Below are 18,859 nucleotides of genomic sequence, written 5' to 3' on the forward strand. Positions count from 1 at the left end.
TTATTACATTTTTAAGATGTATACAGGAAATCATGCGTTGAAAAATTTGGATAAATTCATTTTTTTCAAAAATGAAAAGGGAAGCATCAGACTTTCCGCCAAATACATTTTATTTCGTCATGATTCATATCGTTTTTCTGCCGTCCATTTCCCAGCGTCTTTCGAAATGTCTAAAATTGAATGCGGCCCATCTTTTTTCAGGCTCATTTCCAGGTACAACTTTCGCCATAGGGAAAACGCAATATTGTTCGTGTCCACCAGCGTCACCGACCACTTTTCCGCATTGTGTTGGGCTCCAATATGATTCCAAACTGAATTTGTTGCGGGATTATCTTTCCGTTATGTTTCCAATCATTTTTCGGCTGGCAACAAAACCCGCCAACGTAAAAAGCACGCGGAGAAGATTTCAGAAGTGGCCAGCAGTCGTCGGCTGCTTTGTAAACTCTCTCTGGTCCCAATAAAATGTACACTGAACAACAAAAAAATGTTTACAAACACAAGAGTAAATATACATCTTTTTCATATATATATATATTAAAAAAAACACACAATTGGAGGTGGGGGGGGGGGCGCGCTGATCATATCTTTTCACAAATCCCAATTTAGAGAGCGCGGCGGCCGTCAGTCGTTCGAAGCGCCACGTTAAAGACGGCCGGGATCGTTTTTGACGTTCACGTTCGGCGCCGGTAGCGAGAAGTCAGCTTTCCCGAGCGAAAGAGTCCAAACCCAAAACCCGCGAGGGGTTCTTCTTCTTCTTCTTTACGTTCCAAATGTCTTACTTTATGACTTCAAAGTTGACTGCAATCTTCCGCCTTCCCTTATAGAAGCTGAGAGCTCGGATCGACCCGTTTCAATGATCCGATTTCACATTTTGTCTGATTGTGAATTATTAATTATGTATCACCTCTCTGTGCCGGCGATGTGTAGCGGCAGGCAGAACAACTGAATACTTTTTCCGCCTCTTGGGTGTGAGAAAGTCGACATTTTTGGTTTGGTGGTGTGCTGTGAGATTCCCCCCCCCCCCCCATTATGTAAAATATGTGCCTCGCCTCAATAAAGGTCGGGGGAAAAATGATTTAGTGTGATCAGGTGACCAGAGCGAGCCAACCGAGGGCAGCGAGCGCAAAGGTGAGGTAAACCGACCTTTTGTGGACAGCAGGGGGCGCTTTTGCCCCACGCGTCCCCCCCGACACTGCAGCTCCGTAATTTCGAGTCCAGTCCGGCGTTTGCGGGCCGCACCGGAGCCTGCTTGCGGCTTGCGGAGGGGCGGGGCTTCTGGAGCCTCCCATTCTCAACTGCTTCTTATGTCACGTTGAGCCCGCCCCTTCGGTCGGTCTGTAGGCAGCGGGGCCCTCCGGTCCCGGCCCCCCGGCCCCCCGTCCCGACGAGAAGCGGCAGCGCCGGTGTCCGACCGGGATCCGGTGAGCTCCGCTCAGGGGTCCGCGCGGCCCGTTCAGGCGAGCTTGAGAGTGCTGATGGGGAAGGAGGGCATCGTCACCATGGTGACGGGGTTCAGGACAGTCTGGCCCACCAGCTGCGGGTGGTGGGCCACCACCGTCTGTTTGTTGACCACGGCGGCGGAAGGTTGCCCGGCGGCGCCGTTGACGTGGCCCAGGGTGTGGGCGATGTGGCTGATCAAGGCGGGCTGAGTGACGGCCACGGGCTGCGGGTAGAGGGCGGGCAGGTGGGGGCTCAGGTGGGCCACCGGGTGCACGGTGATGTGGCCGATGGGCGGCTGCCCGGGCGCCCCCGCCTGGATGACGTGGTTGACCGCTTGGATGACGGACGGGTGGGAGACGGACGCGTGGGCGATGACGGTGGGGTGCAAGGCGGGCTGGCCGGCGGCGGCGGGGGGCGCCGGCGGGGCCGACGCGTGACGGGCCAGGAAGGAAGAGGCGGGGCCGGTCACAGTCAAGGTGTGCGCCGCCGTCTGCTGGAGGGGGTCCGCTTTGTGGGCCTGGGGGGCGGCGGGCGACGGGCTCGGCGCTCTCGCCGGGACGTCGTCGTCCTCGTCCTCGTCCTCCATCACCTCTTCGCCTTCTACGACCACAATATCTTGGTTATGATTACGTCATACGTGGCACTTGATATTGATCGTCAGGACCTCGGCACCAATTGTAGCCAGATATTAAAAAAATACATCGGAGGATAAAAACAATGTTTGTCTACAGTCTTGGGGAAAGTTCATTTTTCCTCTACGACCTATTCCAAAGTTCCGTTCACCATTCCAAAAATCATCTGCCGGGTCAGTTCCTAGTACATAATTCATTTTTTAACATGGCTCCCTTGAGAACATTTTATCCGTTACGTCTACGTGACGGCGTCATTGTACACTATTTAGACGAAAGCATTCTAAATAATTTTCCAAGTTGCCTATTTTCACGATGTACGCAGTGCTTCTGAATGCACCTCACGCACACAAGTTGCTGCAACTGCGTTTCTCCATATTTTAAGTGCTTGTTTTTTTTTTTTAATCCTCGAAGTCCTAAAATAAAAAAATGAAAAAAAAAAAAAAAAAGGCACTTTTGAACAAAAAATGTTGTCGTCGATCATGTTCATCAGGCAGGACCAAACTACGTTCCGGTCACAATTGGCCAAAATACGAACTCGTGCAGGAACATCTCGTTCAGGTACGGCGCTACCACCTAGCGTGCCGCGGCGCCTACATGTTGACCAAGTTGGGTTGCCGTAGTTGCGCACGGGCACCGCAGATACGACCAAATGGGCGACTTGCGAAGACGCGACCGAGCAGATCGTCGACGTCGCCAGCGATGACGTAACCCTCACTCACCCACATCTCCGTTTTGCAAACTTTCAAAGAGGTTTAGTGGTGGTTGTTCGCGATCCGAAGCACGCAATAATTAGCGCGCGCTACTTTGCAACGGTACACACATCTAAGTCAAGTTAAGTCGTTGCTACGAGTCGCAGGTAAAATCATAGATTGTTGCTGCGACTGAACTCAACTTGATTTGTGAACAAACAATTAGGTTTACTTTGCGACGACTGCCTCGGAACTTTGACAGTTCCGAAGAGAACACCACTAAGCAATGCAAATATTTTTCCTTTATATGCCGCGGTCTCCATTTTAAAAATCGCAGAGCCGACACGACGGACCGCTTTGACGGTAACACTTCACTCAATAAGCGCCTCGAGTCGTACGAAAATCAGATTCACGCGCAATTCAAACTGTACTTCCTTCCTTAGTAATAGCGAAATTCCGTTTTTTGCATCGCCGTGATCCCAACGCAACGTCGTCCGATATAACGAAGCCGGCGTCGTCGTCTTTACTTCAGCACAACCGCAAACGAGGTGCGACGTACTTTTATTGTCAATTGTACAATACAGAGGATAGAGATGGGGGTTCTTAAGAGCCCACCTTTTTTTTATTATTACATTTTTTTGCTTTGCATTCATCAATTGCCGTACTTATTTTAGATGCTACTTTCTGTTTGATTCTCGCCTCATTAGTAAAAGAGAGACCAAAAAAAGACCAGAAACCGTTTTGTCCCGACTTAAATTCCTTGGCTGGACTGGTCTTGCAATTATTTGTTGGCTTTTATCTTCGATAGCCGAGTATTACCAAAATATGAACAAAATTAAAAAGCAGCTGGCTTTGTCTTTTTGAGCGGAGGCCGGCTTGACCGCAACTGTAGTGAAATAAAAACTCGTCATTGTCACGTTTTTAACGGGAGTTTCAAGCCAGGCGGGCTGCCGTCCAGTTTTTGCAGACATATCACGACGAACGTAATCATTCAATCTAATTTTCGTCGTCTTTCCAGCGCCTTCCGCGGTCGTCCGTGCGGGCGGCCACGTCACGCTGGCATGTGGCCAACAATGCAGAATGTGCCGCCAAAAACAAACAAAAAAATCTTTGAAAACTGAAAAACATTTGCTAAAATCGAGATTTGGAAGTCTAAATAATCTGATTGCGTTAAGTATTTGGCAAGCAAGTCATAAAAGTTGCCCTTCATTTTTGGCGGCGTTTTGCGCGCGGCGTCTCGCCCACCTGACGCCGTCGACGTGGACGCCTGGTCCTCCTCGGGCTGCGCCGTCTGCCGCAGGACGCGCTCGATCTCCACCACGTCCATCCACTGGCTCAGCTCGTTCTTCAGCTCCTCCAAGTGCTGCTGCGTGGCGATTTTCTCCCGCGCCAGACGCTCCATGTCGTGCTCGTACTCCTTCTCCTTGCGCTTCAGCGTCTGCGGGGACACAAAATCTTCAGTGCCCTCCCGATGCACGACGCCACTCTTGTAAGCGCTACTTTATGGATTATTTATTCCCATTCAAGTACAGTAAAGCCTCGGTTTTCGAATGAAACTTTTAAAGACATTTTTTTTTTGCTTCTGTTTTCAAACTAAAAATCGGCACTCGAAGGGTGCCGAAAATACCCAAAAATAACATAACGCAGCGCACTTTTGTTCTTGTGTATAACGCAAGGTCTGTACACAAACGTGTCCCGCTGGTGACTCTTGTTTGTCCCAAGTGCCGACGTCAAAGCCACCTTGTGCCAAGTGGAACAAAATCCAGAATTTCGGCCAACTTCGTCATCCCAATAAATCTGAATGAAAAATTTTAATGACGTCACGATGAGCCACTTCAGAAATGTTCTCAAGAGACGGCAGAAACATTAGATTTGGTTTTTGTTAAAAGGGGGCGAGTCACCACCCCCGAAGACATTTCATACGTACACTCGTTGAAGCATTTCTGCATTTTTGTTTTGTTTGTTAACTCGAGTTACAAATGTTTTTGTTACTTTTTGTAAAAAAATTAAAAAAAATATGCTCGTTTTCCACCTCATTATTGTTTGTTTAAAGTTATTCTGCACTTTTGTTAATAGAAACAAAAAAAAAAGTTTACAAGGCTGAGGGCCGAGTCACTACAGATACGGCAATGCACTCCTAGTCTAGCGTACTCTACTACTCAAGCGTACATTTTAAGCAAAAAATTAATATATTTCTTAAATGATTTTATTATATAAAGTATTTCAACTACACATGTATTTCTACTGTGCAGTTTGTTATCATCAAAAGCTAAAAAAAAGGCTTTAAAAAGCCAAATTTCTTAAGCTTGGAACGCATTATTTCTTTTTCCATTCATTGTAATGGGAAACATCGATTCGGTTTTCGAACAATTCACTTTTCAAACCGTTTTCTGGAACGGATTGTGGTCGAGAACCGAGGCATCACTGTACAGTATTGCTGGTTTCTACGCACATAATTGTTGATTCACATTCCAACTATTATTTTCAATTGGATTGTACATATTTCCTGTAAAGTCTGCACAATCTTGTTCAAAATGGCAACTTTTTTGTCGTACAAATATATGAGACCAGAAAAAAAAAAAAAAAAAATTCAAAACCTTTTCGACAGCCTGACCTATATATTACATACCGCCGGGACTAGTAAAGGGCGTATCCAATACTTTGATGTGATATCATGAGAACGTCAACTCAGCGGAGCGCCGACGACCTCCGCCAAAGCTCAACTGATGGGTGAAATCATATTGAGCTTGTCAGCAAGCGGACAACTTCCTGCTTCCATTATGAGCATGTGTAGCGTTTACTAGTAAATTGAGTTATTAAAACAATGTACCAGGAAAAAAAAAAAAATGTGTCGGTGTCATTAATGAATTGAAATGAGGCCCAGTTTCGGTTGTGGAGCAAAATAGCGCGGGGGGGCGTCCGGAGGGGGGGGGGGGGGGAGGGGGGGGAAGGTGCTTCCAGGCAGTGACTCCGTGACCCAGTTTCCCCCCCTTGAGCTGCTGCAGGTCAGCTGACACGCAACGAAACACACTTCCTACAAAGTTGAACCAAAAAAAAAAAAAAAAAGAAGAAGGAAAAAAAAAAAAAAAGCGGCGACTCGGATTCGCTTCTGATCGGACGCGAGCACGAGCGCACGCGCGTGTGTGTGTGTGTGTGTGTGTTGTCGGGTTATTTCGGCACACCTCGCCCGGCCCACGTGCGGCGACCGACAACGCGGCGTGAAGTCGGCTTCCAGCAAGCCGATGAGTCAGGATCCAGAAAGCGTTTCCTGCTCGGGTGGACTTCCTGCTTGGGTTCACGCCACGCGGCGTCGTGCGCACGTCGGCCTAAAGTGCACGCCCGAGCCGACCCGTGTGCGTTCAAAGGGTGTGCGCGCGCACACACACACACACAATGCACGACGACAAGACAGCGACCGAGAAAAATGCAAACGAAAAGATCGGCAGCTAGCGGGTTAGCTTGAAAGGTGGCACGTCGGTCCGGTCGGTGACAGGAACTAAACGGACCTGTGGCCAAGGTACAGCGAGGGTTAAGCCGTTTTAGACGAAAAAGAAACTAAAGAAAGAACGCTAGCTAGCGTCACACTCTTACCGAGGCTTATAACCAGGTGTTCTAATGCTAGCGCCATGCTAACGCTAGCGCTGTAGTCACGCTACCGCCGCATCACCACATAAACCGCAGGGTTGAAAGCGTTAGGCTGCTAGCGTAACACTCTTTATGTGTACCGAGGCTTATAACCAGATGCGCTAATGCTAGCGCCGCACTAACGCTAGCGCTGCGCTAACACTAGCGCCGCATCACCGGATAAACCGCAGGATTGAAAGTGTGTGAACAAAGTCGCAAGTTGTAGCCTGGAAATTGCGGTAGTATTTTTCATTTGTTGAATAATGTTTCAGAATAATATAGAATAGAAGTAACAATGCAATCGTGATTCACTCGTCATTTGTTAACGTCAATATGTAAAACGATCGGGGGTTAATATTGTGGGTCCGGACCGGTGGCCACCATTTTCGCTTCAGGACAATTTTGAATCTCAAATGAAGCCACAACGCATGTTTTCGGAACGTGCGATAACGTCGACGCAAGCGCGGCAGAAAAGACGCCGACTCCTCACAGGAAGGCCGAATTTCACGTCCGCGTGAACGTCGTCTGCCTCAAATCTGACTCGCGACCGGTCCAGGCCGTACCCCGGACGACAATGACGACGAGCGCAAAAACTAACACCCGTTCGCCTTCCTCGCAAACTCGCACGCAATGACGGAATTCCTCCACGGGAACGGCTCTCGCGGTTTCCATGGCAACCGAGACACGCCGCGTTAATAAATTCCCCTTTGCGATACGCGACGAGTGGAGGAAACGGAACGAGTGGGAGGAGGGGAACGACGAGGCGCTCCACAAACACAGAGACCCAGTGAACGACGGCGCGTCGAGCGAGGCGTGCGCACGTGGCCCGGACGACAACAACTGCACGCGTCTCCGTGGAAACGCACGCAACCCGAGAATCCGCTCGGAGGCAGATGGCGCTCATTCGCCGGCCCGCTAATCGCGCGTTGCTCGGACCTCCGCTTCCGCGCACCCCACGACCGACACAGATAAGGCCCGACCTCAGCGTCGGAATAGGACCCATTTGGGTCGGGTAAACGCTGGCCAAGATGGCTGTCAACAGCGATGAGGTTTGAAAGGAAGTGCAGAGCACATGGCCCGGCGGCGGCGGGGGTGGGGGGAGGGGCGAGCCGTCTACTCCCCGACTCACATGTGCAGCATTTGAGGACAAGTCGTACTGTGTGTACTGCGCCGTCTTAAAGGGCCGGCGCCGGGCGAGCCAGCGAGGCCACGTTGCGGACACGCCACTAAAGCCGGATCTCTCGCCCCGCCCGCCCGGGCGAGCTTGAGGTCTTGTGACTGTGTGCTGAGCAGAAAGCCTTCCGGCCAGAACCGAGCGCTTCACGTGGTGCCTCACAAGTAAACCTTTGTGTGTGTGTGTGGGGGGGGGGGGGAATGCCCTTTTTTTGTTTTTTAATTTTTACATGTGGATATAATTAAACAAAAAAAAAATGCACACACACCTGTTCAACCCACCGGATTGTGACAAGATATAATTTCAAAACTTTCTCACAAAGTATCTGATAAGCTGTACAACTTGAGTGGAAAAAAAATATTTTGGAGAGGGGACGTAAATATAATGACAACTTCACAATTAAAGGTTAAAATGAAAAAGTTGCGGACTTTTGAAATCAGTCAGTCAAGAGCAAGCCGAGCTGGTTTCTTTCTTCGGCCCACCAAAAGCGACTCAACTTGAGTTTCCGGGAGCTCGACTAAAATTGGGCTCTTTTGAGAATTCTGCTGATTGGACCCATTTCCAAAGGGAAACAAAAATACGCCTGCTCAGCGAGATGAGATTCGTAAGTCTTCCCATGACGTCACAGTAATGCTAAGATTTGAAAATATTTTTCACGCCCGGCACGCATCTGTTCTGAGCCATTTTGATGCCGGTGTGACGGTCTGAGCGCTCCCGGTGCTGAAAAGTCTCCTTGGGATTAACGCGCATGCGAGTATATTTCGTCGACTCGCGGCCGGTCTGAAACATCCCCATCCGCGCATCTTCCGCAACTTGTCGCCGAGCGCTCGTGTTCGCTACGGACGTCTGAAAAAGACGAAGCGCGCAACTGGCACTGAGGACCGCCAGGTTCGCTTGACAGGTTTATTGTTGTTATTAAAACACATTTTGAGCTGCGACAACCAAATTCCGGGACATTCCCTGACCCAAGCCGAATACTGTTTTTAATTTCCCCGACTTTCCAGGACCAGGGAAAGGCCACTTTTTTCTTCTTTCCACGATATTCCCTGACGCGTACGAACCCTGTCCCAGCTCCTTCTCCTCCATCTGCTCCCTTCGGTTAGTCTGGCAACTTATATCACGTATATACTATGAACCGTTTTTCCACATTCTGGTTTCCCTGAGAGAGCCGTTACGACTGGGAATCCAAAATATTGAATCAGCTAATCATATTTATACATCATCAATTTATGAGCTACTTATGGAATCAGAAATCAAGGTTAATGGCGTGTTTTTTGTTTTTTTTTCAACTATTTATGTTTGGTAACACAAAAATGCTTGTAATATCTCAACTTTACCATTTATGATGCACGGCAATTTGAAATTTTGTTCCCGATTTTTACAAGAATCGTGGCAATTGACACTGTAGGTTTGGCTCCGCGGGCGGGCCGCGTGAAATCATGTTGCCGGGCCGGATCCGGCCCCCCGGGCCTTGAGTTTGACACCAACTTCACGGTCTCAATTGTCTGTAGGTGTGCACTTGAGAGCGAATGGATTTCCGGTCTACATGTGCCGCACGATTGAGGGTGTACAAGAGCTATTAAAAATGAAAAGTGGATATTGAGTGTCCACGTGTGAAAGTTGACGCAGCTCCTCGTGCATTTGGGGAACAAAACGGCAAACAGAAACGTAGCGAGCGGTCCGACAGGGCGGGGGAAGCAAGCGAGCGAGCGCCCGGCGTGTTTACCGCTCCGCTTTGCCTGCCTGCAGCCGGCAAGCTCGGCGCGCGAGTGCTCTTAAGTCGTGTCTGCCGCAGCACGAGCGGGTGACGTCACGCGGCTCCGGCTCGCCATGTGCTCGCCGCTCATGTGGCCTTAAAAGCTCAGCGGGCCGGCGGAGGAGGGGGCAGAGCGGGTGGGAGGACCCGTGCCGCATCGGGGATTATTTTGCAGCCTCGACGAGCCCGCCTGCGCGCTACTTTTTGTCTGCGTCACAGACGGCCATTGTGGAGACGTCTCACGTTCATGAAGGCGGAGCGGCGGCCACGGATACATTTCTCGGATGTTAACGAGCCGCATTTTTTACCGTACACGTAAACGCCTTAGCGAGGAAAGGATTTCCGATTTCCTCACAAGTGAGAGGATTGCAGTTAATTGGACACGACCAGACTGAGTTTCCGTTCACGCTTTTCTTTGACTTTGAAGTCGAGATACGAGCGTGAAGAATGCCAGACTGACTGACTTAAAAACGCACGTCAAGTACACGACGGATTTGACATGAATATCTTGAAAACAAGAATTTGGCCAACAGTCACTTCAAGCCTCACCCGACCTCCCGTTTGGTACACAAGCACAGCCGATTAATGCCGTGGAGCAGACGGCGTGAATTTACACCACGTCAGATGCGCGCGTTATTGAGGTGGGGGTGCTCAGACGAGCACTCGCAATTAATTGGGGGGGGGGGGGGGGAGGAGACAATATTGTCGTCTCTCGATATTTTGACTATTTTGTTTTCAATGTGTGGTGCTGCTCCCTTGTAGATCAGAGCAGCCAGGTCACCCTTCACAAACACACACAAAGGTGACTTCCCGTTCCCGTCATTGGCGGTCAGAATGGAGCAACTCGGCAGGCCGCCCAACAAAAAAAAAAAAAAAAAAAAATCAGCACGGAAAAGTGAAAGACTTTCAATAAAGACTTTTGAAACGGGAACAGCTTGCGTCCCGAAACATTGACTGTCACAAGACAAGAGTCGGATTGTCTTCATGTTGTTCTTGCTGCTACTGCGAGTAAAAATGTGACAAACGGGAAAATCGATATCGCACGTCAACGCTGGGTCTTGCACAAAACCAGAGACCACAACAACATGACCCAAAGTTTGTCGGAAAGCTTTCAAGAGTCCGGCTGCAAACTTTGTAACCCGTCACTCGATTACTTTAGGAGTCAAAAATTCTGCATATGTTGCTTTCATTGTTTCATAATCACTTGATTATGGTTGGCATGACAGGTCGAAGTGCATCAATTTCATGTAAACCTCATCTAATTATCAAAGCTTTCTCTGGAGTTACATAAACACTGCGTGTTTTGAAATGTTTTGGACTTTTTTTTCTGATTACATTTGAATGGAGCCAATTACATGCTGCCATGTCACATGTTTGATTTCACCAACTTTGAGAGCAAAAAAATTAATTGAAACTATCAATAATAATAATCCCATCCATTTTCTTAGCCGCTTATCCTCACAAGTGTTGGAACCTAGCAATAATAATACCGCGTAAGAAATTGAAGACTGCAATTTTCCATCTTGTATTTCGTGTCGCTAGACCGTCAGCTCAATTGCAACTAAATGACGGATAAAGTTGTCAACTACGTCGCTTTGACTTTATTGAGGCGGTTATGCAAGCCGTCGTGTTTTTGTAGTAGTATTTGGCGTGCATCAACATGCCTGCACACACACACACAAAAAAAAAAGAGAGAAACGAGTCGGTCACGTTCGCAAACCTTTCGAGAATGCGCCGTGCACGTCGGAGCTTTAAGGTTACTGACAAAAGTATGCGACCCGCCCAGTCATAAATTCTTTTGTTAACAAGCTTGTGATCAGCTACTGAGGTTGTCCTCTTAAAATGGCGAGTCAGAGGTCAACTTTGAACCAGTCAGTTACTTTCGCACCTGGTCTGGACGCCGACGGGTCAATCCGTCCTTCTCTACGATGCATTTCCAAACGGTTTGCATCATCTCGGGGCTCATGATCTCGACTATTTGTTTATCGCGCCCGTAAAAAAGATCCTTGACATTCTGTGTTGTGCAAGGAAGAGTGGGGAAAATCATCATAATAATCATAAGCGTGGGAGGGCGTCTCGTCATATGGCCGTCACGTGGGCGAGGGGTCTAAAGCTCCGAGCGGTGGGCCGGAAAGATCCGGACGCAAACGGTGACGTGATGTTTTGGGTGCGCTTGTACTGTTAAAGATGTTAAAGGAAAGTAGACACGATGCAGAAATAGCCAGCGAGTCCTCATAAAAAAAAAAAAAAAAAGAATGGCATCAAACTGCAGATAATAATCCATCATCCAATTAATCACAGACTACATTAATATAGATATTGCTTCACTTAAGCCTCTCAACAGTGAATATTTTTGCATTTATGTAACTTTGTGTTTCATCAAAAAAAAAAAAAAAACATTTGCAAACATCTGCTTTTACTTTCAAAAAATATTGACATTTTTGTCTATTTTCTGGTGTTACGGAGCAAAAGTAGATGAATAATAATCAGTTTATGTTTTGGCACATTCCGCACTGTCAATCAGAAATAATGTCCTTTTTTTTTCATAACGGGATGGAAATTTAAAAAAATTTTTGTAACCCAATTTGTCACAAAATAATCAATTATTCAAATAATCATTAGCTGCCAACGCTCACCGAATTAACTGGCTCGGAAAAAAAATTCCACTTTATGGATGTAGTCACGTGAAAATGAAGTATTAGAGGTTATTATTTTATTTGATCCAAGTAATTTGCCTTCTTTGTGGTTCATTTTATCATTTGAAGCGTCCAGTAGTTTGTATTCAAAGGAGCTTTTCATTTGAATTAATTTTGTCATTCTACAGTTATGCTTTCTATTCCCACACAAAAAAAAAAAAAATCACATTTTGTCGACGTTATCGTTGGGCATTTTTCAAAGAGGTCCGGAAAGGCTCCCGACCAAGCCGCCGGCTTCCTACCTGGATGTATCTCAGCGCACTTCTCAGCACACTCAGGTTGGAGGTCTTCTTTTCATCGATGTTGGGGATGTTCTTTTTCAGGGTTTCGAAGCACTCCTTCAAGTGGGCTCGTCTGACGGGCACATGACAAACGCTTGAAACGGCGCCCTAGTGGACGTCGGAGCCTTGGGGCAATCCGACTCACGGGTCGGTGACGTTTGGAGCGGCTCCAACTCACCTGTTCTTCTCCAGCTTGTTGTGCACTTCCCTCGTGCCTGCCCTGCAGGAGCACACACAACGCGACGTATTCAGACGTTGACATTGAAACGTGAGCAGACTTCTTCGAGAACCTCGTGTCGGGATGGATTTATCGACGGTACTCCTAATCACATCCAACGGGACGTCAAAGACGGCGGAACCTCCGACGCCGAAAACTACTTAGCGTAATTTCCGGCCTATAAACCGTGTTTCTTTCAACCCTGCGGTTGATGCAGCGACGCGGCTAATTTGTGCATTTTTTTAACCGCAGCAAACGGGCACTCGAGCGGAAAAGGTAAGCGTGAGACCGGTGGAATGTAAGTGCAGAGGAAGTGACTTTTACCGGTCAGGCCTTTTTACTGCTGTGTCTCGGTGATTTTTACCAGTATGTTTTTTTTTTTTTTTTTTTTTTTAAACCGGGCACTGTTAGCACGGCGCAGTGGCGTTTGCACACAGAGGGCTGTCTTTGTAAAAATCTCGTGTTTCAACGCGGGCACTTGCGGCTGTTACGCACGTACCAAATGGTACTGGGTGAGGCTTGTAACCAGGTGCGCTCTGTAAGCCGGGAATTACAGTTAGTCTACAAATTAGTAATACGGCCGACGCTTTCCGAGAAAAAGTCCCCAAACTTCACGCGTTGAACCACAATCAAGCACGATAAGAAATGCAGACCTCGTGAGAGCTGAGCTCAACAAGCCGGAAGGATTAAAAACCTGCTGCAGCGTTTCGACACATATTCCATCTGCTGTCGAGAGGAACACGAGGACAGAAGAAATCACGGTTCACGTTACCCACGACGGAGTGCGGATGTGATCTACGGAAAATTAATTCACGCATTCGCGTGGCAACGACGACGAGACGTGATATCTACAACGACATAATTCACCCCATTTTGCAAATATGTTGAACGTGATTCGTGCAATTCGATCATCTCACCCGCCAGGTCGTTTCTTCTGGTCGAGTAGACGTCCGTCGTCGGGAGGACTCCCCCGACTGCTGGGGCCGTTCGCCGGCTGCAGGGGCTGGGAGGACAGTGCGGCCTGATGGGGGGGCGACACGATGGAACCGGGATAGCGCTGAAGGAGTTGTTGTTGCTGCGTCTGCTGCTGCTGTACGTTAGCGCTGATGGTTTGGGCGAGGAGCTGCGTTGGGTGATGGTGGTGGTTCTGCGTATGCAGTTTGTGATTCAGGTCGTCCGGTTTGTGTTGGGGAGAAAGCGGCGGAGCTACGACACCTTGTTCCTGAGGAGAAGGGGGCTCCCTTTTGGGGGAGGCCAGCGGGGGAGCGGCGGGGCGGGAGAGCAACGCCACGGGGACAGAAGGGGAGCCCGCCGGGTTGGGTTTGACAACCGGGATGGGGATGACCGCGACGGGCACGGCGGGAGGAGGCAGAGAGGGCGGGACGGGGGCCGGGGGGCGCTCCGTGATCAGCTCCTCCGCTTTAAAAACATTGTTGACGTGGCCTCGGCACTTGGACTTGTTCACGTCGGTCTGTCTTGGCTCTGGTAGCGGATCCAGATCCAGGAGATTCTCTTTCGCTTCATCCCCTGCCGACAACATTGTACCGATTACGTATGATTAAACCAAACCACGAAAGGTATTTTTTGGTCCTGGCTGTGGAACAGTGGACCAGCTAACACACGAGAGTTCGGCCAACCAGTCGAAATGCGTTTTGTGGACTAGGATGGACGGCCTCTGTCCCTCGCGGAGTTGCCGTAGTCTGGGGCAGCCCAGCCCCTGATACGGCCTGCTCAGTCTGGACTTTACAGCGATCGGGTCTCCTTGATGGTATCGGCCCGTAACTTGCATTTTACGCCGATCGGTTTTAATGTCACAATTTACATTTACGCGCCATTATGTCCAGTATATTCAAATCCAAAAGCTAGTTTATTTTTAGCCTTGTGGTGTCTTTTTTTTTTTTATTTTACAAAAGCTTGTCGGCGGTGTGGTAACGCGTGGATCGGACGACAACGAAAATTTCAGACTATTCTAATAAAATCTGGTATTCTGATACCACCGCATCCCGTCTTTTACCATCACTGGGCTTTACCTTGTCAAGTCAAACGCGACCGGACACGCTCATTATTGCCACGAAGACAACGGCAATGGGTTGCAGCACCCTGTGCATTCTAAGAACATAAAATATGTCATGGTGGTCAGCGGAGCTCAGGAGAAAAGATTTTTTTTACAGTACATTGACGTACTTTTAATACAATACTGCTGTAGCCTAGCAAGCTAGTGCTAGCAAATACAGTTGTACGTAAACATGCCGGCATTGTGTCCAATGCTTTACTCAAGTTTTGGCGTGCAATTTAATTACAGTAAAGTAATTGACAGACAGTAAGTTGGCAGCCTTTGTATTGTAAAGTTGTTTTGACCCGATTAGAACACAAGACGTGAATAAAGAATACTCGAAGATACTCAGTATGGCGTACACAGTTATACACGGTAAATGAACAAGTCATTTAAACAGACACTTGCGCCATCTGATGATCGGTTATGTTTTTGTTTTTAAATGGCTTCCTCCGTCATTGATCTTGGGGTCTCGCTGGGGTGGTTCGCAAGCAAGTGTGATGCGGCTGGGACGAGAATGAGCGCCTCCAAACCCGAGACCGTAGTCCACGGTGGATAATGGATGAAGTTCCCTCTCCGGATCGCTAATGAAAGACTACCCGAAAACGAAGGTGCTCAAGTTATCTTGAAATCTTGCCTGGAAGAACGTTGCAGACGGATAGGTACGGCGTCTGCAGTAATACGGACTCCTATCGGTCTATCGTGGTGAGGAAAGCTCTCGATTTACCAGTAAATCTACGTTCCAACCCTCACCAATTGTCAAGAGCTGCGAGTCATGACCAAAACCAGAAGATCCCGGATACGAGCTCTCCCTTTGACACAGGGTGAGAAGCTCCGACATCAGGGAGAGTCGAGCCAGATGTGGCGGCGCTGGCTTCTCGCTAGGATGCCTGCGAGACGCCTCCCGCGGTGAGGTATTCCGGGCATGTCCCACGACGACTCGGCATATAGCCGGGAAGTCTGGGCTTCCCCGTTTAAGGTGACGCCCCTGAAACCCAATCTCAAGATATTAGGAAGTAGATAAATGAGTGGAAATGTGAACCAAAAGTCTGCAGAAAACCATCCAACCCGACATTCCTGAACTGGTTGCCCTGATTACAGCCGACTTTGGGGCAAGAGGCGAGGGACGCCCAGGACTGGTCATTGGCACCGAGTTCCACAGACTACGGGAAGCTGGAATAACCGGGGAAAACCGAGATTTGCACCCTCGACAAGAGGCAGACGTGCCAACCGCCGGTCCGCTGCGCTGCTGTCGACAGAAAACTGCGAAAATTAAAACTAACCAGCGGCGTTGCTCAATCGCGTCATTCCTCGTCGCTTTATCTCGACAGGGCAAAGCACTTCAAGTGAAAACGACGAATATCTGTCGTCACGATCATGCGTCGCTGAGCGGGTTCGCGCAGGTTCTTGAGGCCGGCTCGGCAAACTGAAGAACGCCGCACAATCGGGACACACACACACACTTGTGTGCATACTGAGCGTCTCTGCGAGCAAAGTTTGAACTTTGAATATTAAATGAAATCGCGTCCAATCATGAGCAGGCCCTCCGTGACGTATAGATCCTGATGAAAAGGTTCGTCCTGTTGCTATGGCATCGACGACGGAGTTCATGGAACGCGGTGACTTGAAGACTTCCGCGCCCAGTCGCAATTTTACATCTGATTAAAGCTATGAATACACACAAGCGAAAGTAAAAATGCACTTTATTAATGGTTAAAAATCACGCAGCGGGATGTCTGATTGCAGATGTTTGTAACTAGGAGGGAAACCGTATGAAGGCCTTCCAAAATAAGGGCCGTTATATAACTGCGGCACATAGCAAAACTGGCCTAGTTGCCTACATGCAGTGACCTGCTGCACAGCAACTAAAAGCAGGAGAGGAGGAAGAGGAGGAAGAGGAGGAGACTGTCACGCAAAAGGAGCGACGTGTAGGGTAGGAGCAGAGCGCTCACTCCGAACAGATTCCACATCTCCCCGACGGGAAGGGGCAGCGACCTTCGCAGACACCGGACATACCTCGCGGCACACCGCCAAAATAAAATTCCATTCCATCGGTGGCATCAGGCTGGAACCAACGTCCAAAATGGAGTCGATATTTTTTTCCCCACATATCTCTACGACCGACCAGTCCCTGTGGGTGTGTCGTTTTTCCCCAAATTCTCCACCGCTCGAAAGTGGTTGAGGTGGTTTGCTCTCTCTGGAAATGGCGGGATTCCCTTGGATCTCAGCGAGATATTCAATTACTGATCATCTCACCTAAAAAATGAACCGCGCAGTGTGAAATACAAAATTCGCTCGGTTGAAGCTATCGTTTTACTGAATGATGAGAAAAGGTGGATACACTGGTTAATTGCACGTTTACTGGAAGAGAATTCAAATTGTTCTGTCACTGATGATTTGGAGGAAAGATTTTTTAGGCATATTTAGTGATATGGGACGCCTCGTGATATGTCACTAACGTTGGGTCATTGTACACATTAATTCGCGCATCTCCAAATCCAAAACACCCAAAGGATAAAACTGACTTAATTTGGACAATTGAGACTTCCGCCGGACATCGACGATATGGAAGATTCATACAAGACAGCAGCGGTTATACAATATGAAATGTGACACGATTGACACGGTGAAATGAAAATATGAATTCACTGTACCAATACTATCATTACGCTGGAAAAAAAAAAATACAGATTTACAAGCAGTTATTGTGCCCTAAAGGTGGATTTTATTTTCCTCTCATTGAATTTCCGCGTTGCAGTGAATCATCTTCAGGGCATAATGTGCTATCCCCGATACATATTTAATTACATTTTATCTGAAAATTTCCACCAACGATAACTGGATTTTTTTTTTCTCATCGAATTTCCGCGTTGCAAGTGCATCATCTTCAGGCCATAAACAATCTTCGGGAGGGGTTGCCCGGCGCGCACGTGGTGAAAGGGGCGTGTCCGTCTGGTACACGTCATCTGCAGATGGCGCTCTCGGGAGGCTGCCTTCAATTTGCACTTAAAGGCCAAAATCCCAACAAGCGAAATGCTGCAAATTCCGTTTGAAAGTGACTCGCGCAGCCGCGAGCGACAGGCGGCCCGCAGGAAGGGAACGCGGTGCGAAACCTTGACGACGTCACGTCATTTGAGCCACGCGACGTCGGGGCTTTTTCAAAGAGTGACACCGCCCCATTGTCACCGTCGCAAGTTTGGAGAGGGGGGGGGGCGGTGATGGTTGTTAGGGGGGGGGGGGAAACACGTCCACACTCAAACGGATTACGCGTGCAGAAAAACAAACAAAAGTGGCCTCGAAAGTCACTCGGCGTCAACGCCATCGCCAGAAATAATTTCCCAACAAAGAGTGAATTTCTTCTCGAAAGGTGGAATCCACGCGCTGACGTGAAGTTTAAACCAAAAGAGAAAAAGGACAACATCTTACCACGTGCTATCTGTTGTTGCTGGGCTTGCAATTCCAAAAACTTGGCAGCTTCCAGAAGCGTTTCGATGCTCATTTCTGCCCGCTTGAGGGGGGGGGGGAGTCCCACTGTACAAAACTTGAAAAAAAAAAACGGGGATTATGTAAAAAAAAAAAAAGAATAATAATAATAATAAGCCAGCGCCACAGATGCCAGTTGAAGGATAGAAGCAAGCGGACACCCGCTTGAGTAGAAACTAGCACTAGTGGGGAGAAGTTAGCGACAAGATGGCGCTCAAAGTAGTAGGAACAAATAAGGTTTGTGAATCACGCAGCGCCCAGTAAACGCCCATACACACACACACACACACGCGCGCAACGGAGAGACCCAAAACGCGGATCCCGTCCACAACGGACGGGATTTACGGCGTAAAAAAAAAAAAAAGAAGCCCTCCACAAATTAATACATTAGCCCGAAACGTGACACGCGCATGAAAGAATAGGATTGACTTTAGCTACATGCTAACGACGTCTTCCATTCTACGAAATAGCTTCACGAGAATCGCTTTGGAGTGACTACTTTTTTTTTTGGGGGGGGGGGGGTAAACATTACTGTACGGATGGTTCGAAAATATTGCGACAAGGCCGTCAAAAGTTGTTTTCAAAATAAAAATAAAAAAAAAAAACGTGGTTCCCACTGAAGCCGCTTGCGTAACGCTCGCCGGCGTTCATGTGACTGCGGTGACGTCATCGGTACTTTGCTCGCCGTGCCCCGCGTCAAAACGCTTTCTTGCGTGATGGAATCAGAGCAACAACAAACAAACAAACAAATAAACAAAAAAAAAAAAAAGAACTGCTTTTTTGTTGTTTCTCGTTTCCAAGGAAAAAAAAAAAA

The 18,859-nt window shown here is 48.3% G+C and overlaps 1 protein-coding gene across 1 annotated transcript; it reads right to left on the reverse strand.

Moving 5' to 3' along the window:
• Nucleotides 1–84: 84 nt before the first annotated feature.
• On the reverse strand, nucleotides 85–18,719 carry mnta (MAX network transcriptional repressor a). The gene is made up of 6 exons (XM_061827800.1): nucleotides 17,989–18,719; nucleotides 13,427–14,036; nucleotides 12,471–12,512; nucleotides 12,254–12,365; nucleotides 4,007–4,199; nucleotides 85–2,040 (listed from the first exon to the last, which is right to left on the reverse strand). The coding sequence occupies exons 1-6, from the start codon at nucleotides 18,059–18,061 to the stop codon at nucleotides 1,454–1,456; spliced, it is 1,617 nt and encodes a 538-aa protein (XP_061683784.1). The 5' UTR covers nucleotides 18,062–18,719; the 3' UTR covers nucleotides 85–1,453.
• Between the last annotated feature and the right edge of the window lie 140 nt (nucleotides 18,720–18,859).

This window comes from Syngnathoides biaculeatus, chromosome 8 (genome assembly GCF_019802595.1).
Source record: "Syngnathoides biaculeatus isolate LvHL_M chromosome 8, ASM1980259v1, whole genome shotgun sequence".
Lineage (NCBI taxonomy): Eukaryota > Metazoa > Chordata > Actinopteri > Syngnathiformes > Syngnathidae > Syngnathoides > Syngnathoides biaculeatus.